The 10,408-nt window shown below is 44.9% G+C and overlaps 1 protein-coding gene across 1 annotated transcript in view; it reads left to right on the forward strand.

Annotated features, from left to right (window-relative positions):
- The window catches only part of SCML4 (sex comb on midleg-like 4 (Drosophila)), a 47,645-nt gene that overhangs the window by 27,666 nt on the left and 9,571 nt on the right, over positions 1 to 10,408 (forward strand). Inside the window, exon 5 of the mRNA XM_009327916.1 lies at positions 5,360 to 5,629. Coding sequence (XP_009326191.1) covers positions 5,360 to 5,629 — 270 coding nt within the window. The remainder of the gene's footprint in view (positions 1 to 5,359; positions 5,630 to 10,408) is intronic.

A 10,408-nucleotide genomic window follows, 5' to 3' on the forward strand; every position in this document is an offset into this window, starting at 1 on the left:
GAGGGGGGAGAGCAGGGAGAGAGCGGGGGGGGGGGGGGAGGAGAGGAGAGGAGAGGAGAGGAGGCAGAATGGCGAGGACAGGAGTGTTTCTGAAGTGCAGAAAGAGCTTTTACCTATAGGAGAGATTTTAGCAGAATAAGGTTTTGGGTTTTTTTTAAAATAAAGAAGAAGAGTGAGAGATTAGATCTGCCCAGGAAAATATCAGCTAAGGATCATCTTCATGGGTATACACTCTTCTTCATTTCCTGCTTGACTTGAAATTGATTTTAATTTGCTTTCCTAATGCACAATGGGAAGCATAATTTTTTTGTCTTTCTGGAGTGTCTCTATTCCCAGATGCTACCAAAGGTCCACTGTATGTGTTCTGCATCCACATATGCAGTATACATCCATGTGGCATGCTGTAGTGGCATACAGATACTGACGAGGCAAAGGACTTAACATGTTACAGAGGTGAGAGACAAAACAAGTATTTTTCTTCATCCTAATGGAGAACTGGGGTCCAGAGATGACGGATAACCTGACCAAGGTCACCCCAGAGGTCTATAGCAGAGCTGGGATGTGAGCTGCAGGTTCTCATGCTGTTTTAACACTCAGCTGACCCATCTTCATGAATTTGGCTGGAAACCACACACGCTGCTACTTTAAAGAAACTCAGCTAAAGAAATGTGCATTTTAAAATTGGGAAAGGAGTTGGGTTTTTTCTCTTCTTTGCTGCATTTTAAGGTGGATGTAACAGACTTGGGCTTTTCAATCCAGTTGCCTGTGGACCATTCATGGAAAGGAAAACTATGCCAAAATGGCTTGAGCATCTCAGGGTGGTGAACAGTTGTAATGGAGACTACTGTGCTCAAAGCAAAGGCTCAAAGCAGCTTTCTCATAAATCCTGCTTTAAAACATTGTGTACTAATTTCTCAGTAGTGTGTGCTCTTCTGCTGACTACCTAAAAAATAAAATACAGAAGCACAACAGAATACAGAAGAGCTAAGCTACAGATTTATGAAACTGTTGCATTTTAAACCTCAATAGAGAGTTATGTTTTCTTCTATTGTCTTAGAAAACATGTTTTTTCCTAATTGGTCAAAGTGGGATTAGCAGCTGTGAAAGCCGTGCACTTTACAAGGTCTTCTGGGAGCTTACAAAATGCAGATATTTTCATACACATCATTGGTCGAGCCTCAAATTGCACAGCTTCTCTGTGATACAAACTAGCGGAGAGCTGGAGAAATAGGAACACAAAAAGCTTCCACAGTCTTTTGTGGCTTCTGGGCAGTGGAGCCCATCCCTCCCGCTGCCTCCTGTGCCACTGTAAGGGGCCCTGGACCCCTTTCATGAGCCCTCGCCATGGTCCTCCCCACCCTCTGTGGCTGCTTCTCAGAGTGGAGAAGATGTCAATCTTCAGATCAGAGGACAATTCAGGTGGGAAGGGACCCCAGGAGGTCTCTGGTCCAACCCCTTGTCCAAAGCAGGGTCAGCTATGGGGTCAGACCAGGTTGCTCAGGGCTTTGTCCAGTTGGGTCTGGAAAACTTCCAGTGCCAGAGCCTGCACAGCCTCTCTGGGCAACATCTGCCACTGCCCCGCTGTCCTCATTGGGGAGAAGGTTTCCCCGTACATCTAGTCTGAAGTTTCATTTCAATTTTTGCCTGTTGTCACTTGTTGTCCTGCCATGCACCACTGTCAACAGACTGGCTCCATCTTCTTGGTGACCTCCCCATGGGTCCTGTGGGGCTGCTGTTAGGTTCCTACCCCCAAGCTGCCTCTCCCCCAGGCTGAACAAGCCCTGTTCCCCCAGCCTATCCTTGCAGGGCAAGTGCTCCAGGCCCCAGGCATCTTGATGGCTCTCTGCTGAACTCATCCATTTGTCCATGTCTGTCTGGTATCACAGAGACCAAACCTGGATGCCAGGTTAGACCCCTGCGGTACCCCACTTTTTACTGGCCTCCATACAACCCATTAACCGCCACCCACTAAGCCTGATCATCCAACCAGCTTCTCACTCAATCCAACCGTAATGTTCTAACTTGGATGCAAGAATATTGTGGGAGACCATGTTGAAAGCCTTGCTATAGTCAACGCAAATGGCATCCACTCCTCTCCCTTCACCCACAAATCCAGTCGCTTTATCATAGAAGGCAACCAGGTTGGTCAGGTATGAGCAATCCTTGGTGAACCCATACAGACTGTCCCCGGTCACCTTCATCTCCTCCTCTGCTGCTGGGAGGGGGGTCATGAAATGCAAATGTCATCTCCTGCCCTCAAGTGCCACCGGGGACCGTGTCACCCCTCAGGGGCATAATGGATCTCTCTGTGCCCTGAAAGTCCCCCGGGCCTGCCTGCCTCTTCCCTCCCATGTGTGGGTCTCTCCTGGGGGTGGGCAGGTGGTTGCGGTTGTGGGGCATGGGCTCATGGAGACATGGTTGCTTAAGGTGCATCAGCTTGTGCAGTTTTACAAAGCAGCCCACACTCAGCAGGGAGCACAGAAGCTGACCAGCACCTTTTAAAACTGTAGGAGTTAAAACCTGTAACCACACATACTTTAATACACAGTCTTCTTTTTCCTAATCTAACTGTGACCTGCATTTCCTCATGAGCTTCTTTTGGTCAGGAGGAGGTGATTCTGATGAGTTGCTCTAGTAATCTACTGACTGCTCATGTCAACTTGAAGATCAGCAGCTCTGAAAAGGCTTGCTTAGAAACCTGGCTGCTTGAGATGATCCCTGCTCCCCCCTGTCCAATGAAGACATGAATATCACTTTTCAAATTCCCGAAGCATCTTCCACTGGGGCATGTTTCAAACAGTAATGAATGGAGGCTCCTGCTCGGTCCATGGCAACAGGCATCATTACTCCCATTTTGGAGCCCAAAGCAGAGACGTGGAATAAATTGTTCTAGATCAAGAAAAGAATCTTAGGCAGAGTCAGAAACAGAACTGACAGCGTCTGACTCCTCGTCATAGTCACAGTCTTGTACACAACTCATGGGTGTCCTTCCACGGGGAGATTTCACCCACACATGTCTTCTTTCACACAGACTACTGAGAAAGTCTGACATCAGTCAAAAAATCCCTGGTGTCCGCTCACAAATTTTGGAGTAATTTCTATCCATAGTAATAAAAGCTCTATGCTGTTTATTTAGCAGGGCTCTTTCAATGTGCTGTTTGCTGTTTTGATAGTTTGTGTCTTCTTCATATTGTAATCATATTAAAAGAGCATTCTTTTCCTGGAATAAAGAGGTAATGATTCACAAGAGGCATAATTATTCCATGTGGTGCAGGCAGGATGCTGCAGAAAGAGCTGTCTTCTTTATGCGTAAGAGGCTTTTATTGCAAGTGTTCTACACAGTAATTAAATTCCTTTGAAGGAGAAGGCTTGATTGGATTTTCTTTGGTTTATTGGGAGGAGTCTGAAAAGTAAGGTATTTAGCTCAATTGCTATACAATTTTGGCATCTGTTGGAGGTTAGGGAGAAAGGTTCAGAGTGTCTGATTCCCATTTCTATTATGCTAGTGCTACGTTAGCCGAACTCCGTTGAATTCAATTGAATTACACCCTATCTGTATTTGTGTGAGAATCAAGCTCAGAAATCCCTGACAGAAAGCAGCAGGATACCTGAATGCATGCTGTAAGAATCCAAATTATCTAAGGGAAAAAAAGCCTTTCTAAAGGAAAGTTACTTGCAGTTGCAAAGGCAAGCGCCCAAAAGCGAGGAAACTTCACATTTACAGCGGTCCTTTAGATCTGATGTTTGCCCTATGGTGAGTCCAGCCTTGGCCCAGAATGGGACAAAGTTTTAAAAGACAGCAGCAAGAAAATGAAAAGTCAGGCAGTCATGTAACAAAAATCTGTGCTGTGGCTTGACGCACAAGCCAGAATGCTGGCATGGCACAACTCTTGAGTATTTGAGTTGTCAAACTAAATCATGTTTGTTTAACATCAACTACTGTATGCAGCTGCCAAGGTTTTTTTTTTCCAAAGGAAAAGAGTAAAAATATAAATTAAAAGGACAACTTTATTATATACAGCCTCAACATGTATTAGTGATGGGGTTTGGGTCTTGTAGCATAAATTACAGCATAAATTCTTGTTACTCAATAAGGCTACCCAATACGTTGGGAGAAGAGTGTTGCTCAGACAGGGAAGGAGATGTGCGACACCACATGGGTAATTTCACCCTGCTCAGATGTGTCTGGAGAGAGAGTATGCATGATGAGGAAAGTGGCATTTTCAACAGCTGAAAGAAACATCATGGGGCAATGGGAAGCACTTTCCTAATCTGGGGGTTCCCTGCCTGCCAGATGTTAACACCTTGTTTCACCTAGTGAGAGTGGGAATCTCTGAAGCACAGGTTGTCAGTATTTGTAGGGGTTATGTGAAGGTTTGGATCTCAGAGAGGTTTCCAGGGGCTCTGCTTGTATGCCAGTGGCGGTGGTGATGGTGGTGGAGGAGAGGGTCCTGGGGCTGGGTGAGGGGAGGGCTGGTTTTGCAGGGAAAACGGCAGTGGGAATGAGGAGGAGGAAGGGCTTTGACTATGTTTTGTGAAGACAAAAAAAGCAAGTAGGAAGGAGCTTGGACATCAAGGCCTGTTGGGAGGAGACTGGGACTGGCCAGAGGAGGACAATGACACAGACATGGAGGTCTCAGTCCAGACAGCGAAGCAAGACGGACCTGGACCTAGGTCCATGATGCCAGCACGTGTGTCTGAACCCGAGCTGGGTCCAGGTGACTCACTCACACACCTCTGCCCGTGACAAACCTTGGGCGTGCCCATCAGCCTTCAAGCCTCTTCTTGCAGGATACCTGGCCTGATGGATGCCTGCAGCTGAGGGTATTTTCTGATTAATTTTGGTAATTGCAGCCAGAATGCTTTGGTTTATTACCTTCACTCCCTCCTACTGGCTGCCAGGTGTTACGAACCCAACAAACTGCCTGTCCTGTTGTCCTCCTCTGCCTTCTTCCTTTCAACTTTCATGTTTTTAAATGAAAGACAGAGCAAACAATAGCTGCACAATCCTCCAGTCTCAGTGGTATTCAGGGAGCACCATGAGGCAAATGGGACCTGCCAGTCAGTGGCCCAGGACTTTACGGAGAATATTGCCATAAGCTGACACGGATGAGTCACATCAAGCCATAGTTTCCCTGTTGTGACTCTACTGACTTCTGAGTGGTTGCGCTTCCCTTCATTATTTATTAATTCTCAGCAAGGATCCCTCCTGGAGCCAGCTGTCTGTACAGAAAGTTGGAAATGGAGTTAAACTTTTTGCCAAGAAAAGGGAATTTTGGAAAAAAAAAATTTTTCTCAAGGGCTGAATTAAAATTGGTTCTGTTTTACTGGTGTTTCTTTTGTGTCTTGGCTTCCTGAGCAGAAACGGTCATACCTGAGGACTACCTGGTTGATCCTGCAAACATGAAGCGGTACAGCATGGATCCTGCCGATTCTGCCTTTGGTTGCATGGGCTCCCTGTACGCCATGCGGCAGAGTCCTGCAGATGGACATCCTGCTGGAGGCTCCTCTTCCTCCTGTAGCCACCGTCCTGCCCAGATGTCTTCAGCCGGGTCCTCGTCTACTGGCCTGCGGCATCAGACCTCCAGCCCAACAAGGAATGGGACCTATCTCGAAGGAAACAGAAGTGGTAATATAACATCTTCCATTTAGCAATGTGTGTTGCTATACTGGTGCCACACTGGAGTCTTAACTCACTCCCAAATTCCCAGGAAAATTAGTGATGTGGGTCTGGGTTGACATCCATCTGGACCACACACGCTTCCATTTAGAAGGAGAAATAATAACCTATGTAAACACAAAATCAAGCTGTTCATCATTAAGTAAAAAGGTGAATGTTTTCTAATGCTGTTATTAATTATGTAAACATATGTATTATGTATAATCGTGTGGCAATCAAAACTGCCATTATCAACTTACAGATATAAATATTAATACATAAGGCATTTCTCCAAAAGATTGATACTGCCTATAGGCAGGTATCTGTTATTTGTGTGACACCAGCTGTGTACAAGATACGATGCAGAGCAAACCTAAATATTAGTGCCTACCTCAAACCATTTTAGCAAAAGATTTTGCTTGCTAGCTGTATGGCCCATCCTGTGCCTTTAAGCATGAACCAGGCCAGATTTTGCTTGAAAAAGACTGCCCGGCAAAACCTATATTTTTAGAAATCATCCAGCTCACGGCTCAAGGCTCTTTTATCCTTCAGGAAGCAAAGTCACAAGAAGTTTATCTGCAAATTCAAGGGATGCCATGGGAACCTCTGCATTCAATAACCCTTCTTCTTCCCTCTCTTTTTATTTTTGTCCAGTTACCCTGCTAGGATTTAGGTTTGCTGGGTCGGTTACTCTGCCCATTACCTATATTCCCTATTAGCCATGATTTTTTTTTCTCTAGAAATGACCTGGGTTCATCAAATGGGTTAGCTAATTCCCTGAACTTCCTTTAACTTTGTCTTTGTTTGCATTTTCCCAGTTCTCCATTAACAGGTCTTTATCAGTAGTGATTTGAACAGTGTCTTCACCCCTTACTAATTATTCAAACTTCATTTCTGCATTTTTCATCTTGAAGACAGATCTAACAAGGAGTTGAGTGTCTCAGCCATTTTTAAGTCATTAATTTCTTTCCCTTCCTCATTTATTAATGAAATCTACTGTCACTCTAGTATTATTTTTTTTTAAATCTTGATATATTTGTAGAAGCCTTGCTCGTTCCCCTAGCCCCTTTGTCTACCACTTGCTCATTACACTGTCTTTCTGCCCTTGCATTTCCCCTGGAAATTACAAGTGATTCTGCATATTCTTGCTTGGTAGCCACTCCAGAGTCTCTTTTCAGTAGCCGCAGATCTTTGCATAATTCCTTCACGTCCCTCACCTCCCCAACACCTGTATTATTTCTTGTTCCTGAACTTCCATGATTTAATATTTTAGAACTTTATTCTTCCAAAATACGTATTACCAGTATTTACCCTTGTATTTCTTTGTTTATCTAAGTTTGCCTTCCTAAATATTCAATACCTACCCAAAACCATCACTCACTTTGTTATTATTCTCGCACACTTGTTTCCTTGGTTTACCCCTGTGTTACTCTATTATACAGAGCACAGCTAAGCATTTGGTTCTCATCGTTATTTTTTCTTTACTTATAGAGTCAAGTTTACTCAAAGCAAAGTGGATAGTATAGAAATACACTACTGCAAACAACTTTTAAAATGTTGCCACTAAGAACTGGGGGCCTCAGTTACAAAGAAAAGGAAATGAAAAGCCACTTTCTTTCAGAACTTGTTCAGTGCCTCTTGGGCAGGCATAATCAGGTGCTGGGAGGACAAGAGGCTTACTGTGCACAGGATTCATTTTCCCCTCTCCCACTGCTTCCTTAGAGCCTCCTAGCAGAACTGGGACCCTTTCGTCAAGCTTTTTAGTTGGCAGCTGCGAGGAGCCAAGATTTAACAATGTTGTTACTTGCTTGCTTTGAAAATCTTTATCATTCTGCTTGGGATCAGTTGTTATCTCTTTGTAGTACATAGGAAGGGTCAGAGCAGTTCAGAGCAAAGGTCTGTCCAGCCGTGCATCCTGCCTCCAGCATGAGACAGCAGCACACTCCCAGGAAAGGGATAAGTGCAGAGATGGTGGTGCTTCCCCACTGCCCTCTCCACCTTCAGAAATCTGTGGCTCAAGGGCTTCCTGAACCAGAAGTGGTGGATTCATATTTAGTAACCCTTCACGGTTACTGATGATACGGTTGAGTGTTTATGGGTAAATTTTCTTCCCGGAATCACTCAATCAGTGACCACAAAATGCTGTGGTAGAGTTCTGTGCTTAAAAATGTGTTGTGTGGAGAAAAGCCTTGGTATCAGGGATTGGAATCTATGTTCAAGGGACTGAAGTGTAAAATCACAGCTCCTTAAGCTTGCTCATCTGAATTACTTTCCCTTCTTGTTTCTGACTGTGAATGCCACTGTTTCCCTGTCTCAGAAAAGTCATACAGTGGCCACGCTATAGGCTTTGCAGGTTCCTATATTTCCCTAGCTTGAAACATCTTAAAGCACTTTGAGGAGCAAAGAGGAAGAGACTGCTTTTGGACCAGACATCCATGATATTTGGTTGTCTTTGAAGCAGTTATAGGTAACTTTAAGCTGCTACATAAGCTGCTTTTACCCTTTGGGGTAAAAGGACTCATTCCAAAACTACTTAGTAAGTTTTATGTGACATGCATTTGACACTTGCAAAGACTAGCTCGTCTGGGACCTCTGGGATGTTTGGCCAGCTCAGCAGTAAAGGCTCCCTAAAACTGACAGTTATGCAGTGAGCATCATGAAAACGGTTATTAATTTGTTGATACTGATAATTTACAATTATTAATAATTTATTAGTTCCGGTATCATCCATTGTAGCTTAGGGTCTGCCATAAAGGTACACGCAAGCCCATATGAAGATGGTTTTGCTGTCAAGGTCTCCAGTAGGAGGAATAGCAATCCCCTGTGTTCTACCAATAGGCACCGCTGTACGTCAGCACAAATGGCTAGTGCACATTTGTGCCACCACCATCCATCGCATTTCCTCTGATCCACTCAGCTGCTTTCTGGAGCCTCCAGCAGAGAGTCTCCTGCGGTCCACGGCAGGAGCTGGGTCCTCTGAGGCAGAGGAGAGCCATTTGCTCTCAGACACAGCCAGGCAGTTTTCAGTGACTGTGATGTGCAACACAGTGACATCCATGAAGTCAAGGTGCCCACAGATTCATCACAATATCACTTCTAGCATTAAAGAAACTGTGCTGTTCCCAGTCACAGCCTGGTTTCATCTCCTACTCCATCTGCGACAGTGTCAGCTCTGTAACACTGGAATTCCCACCGTAGAGTCCTACAAAGCATTGCCTGCTCCTCCTTAATATTAGAGACTGTATTTCTTCACAGCTATCATACTTTCACCCACCACGCTGCTTCCACTTTTACTGGCAATCCCAGCCTTTTAAAATACACATCTTTCTGCAATTACTTAGTGCAGCCACACTAGAGTTTGGTTACTGTCTTCGCAAAATCTCTCTTGCAAAGGTCTTTGGAATCTGCGCTCTCACTGTGATGCTTCTACGTGTGTTTTTCCTCTTTCTAGGGATAATTTACATGCTGCTGAATCATAAGTGAGCAAAGATGAGTAAGTGGTGCATGCCAGCCCCTCCTTATCCTCCTCAGTTTGCATACTTACAAGGCAGGGATGGGCAGGACTCATTAAAAAGAGGAAGAATTTCTCTCTGAAACCTCAAACCAATCCTCTTTATTTATGGATATTTTTGAAAAATAGCTTGCCTTATTTATCACGGAGGGCAAATATCATGGAAAAAACCATAACCATAAAACATATCTCAGTGCATAGCAGAACACGTCTTTCAAGCGGAATGGATGAGATTAAACCTCAAAGCTCTCATTAATGCGATTGGAAGCTTGATGCCTAATTCTCCATGATTATGCTAAAAAATTCCAAAAAAAAAAAAGAAAATCTCATTTCAGAAAGCCAGTTGGGGCTGCTAACAGATAAACATGCACTTTCCTGTCATCGTTTGCCAAATTGAAGCACTTCAATCAGGGAAGGAATAGTCAAGGACATCATAAACCTTTCCAAGCCTGCTTACATAACAAACAAAGCCTTTATTCCAAGTATGAAGAACTGCGTGTTCAACCACAACATAATAACTTTAACCTTGCCCTGTAGCTTGTTATTTTTATGTAGATTTTATTATCCAATATTAGCAGTTAATTATTATCACCTGAGGGCCTTTGTTAAAGAAGCAAACCTGCTTGCTAATACATTTATTTCCTGAAAACATTTGGGGGAGCAAGGTTTGAAGTTTCTCATTTTCCAGAATAATACTGCAAGCACCCTGCGGGGGACAGATCCAGCACCTTCCCAAGGCAATGGCAAAGGAGCTGCTGACAGCATTGCGGGGCTCAGCGCTGGGTACCACCTCTTCAGCAGACACAGCCTGCCTGTTAATTTTTGAGGACATTTACAGCCTGAAAGGTTCGATGCTTTCAGTGAACTGCCTATTTTGCCCCCGCCCCTGCACAAGAGAGGCAAATAAAGAAAAGCCCAAATACGTATTTAATGCCAGCCCATGGCTGCATCTCATGCAGCTGGATGCTGGGCTGCTTTTGCAGTGGGCAGAGGAGCACCGGCAATGTTGCATCCCTACCTGGTGCATGCCGTGCCGGAGTGGGAGCAGCCGCCGCGCTGGGGGGACGAGGGCTCTGCCCTGCCACACCACGGGGCTGAGGCCACTAGCCAGCTGGTGCATGGCATCTCCTGCAAGCACCTGGCAGTGCAAATGGACGTGCTAAGCCCAATCTTTTCTCCAGAGCTCTCTCCTGATTGTGGCTTTTTCCCCCCCCCCCCCCCCCCCCCCCCCCCCTCCC

The sequence above is a fragment of the Pygoscelis adeliae genome, unplaced genomic scaffold (genome assembly GCF_000699105.1).
Source record: "Pygoscelis adeliae isolate BGI_AS28 unplaced genomic scaffold, ASM69910v1 Scaffold76, whole genome shotgun sequence".
In the NCBI taxonomy this organism is placed as follows: Eukaryota; Metazoa; Chordata; class Aves; order Sphenisciformes; family Spheniscidae; genus Pygoscelis; species Pygoscelis adeliae.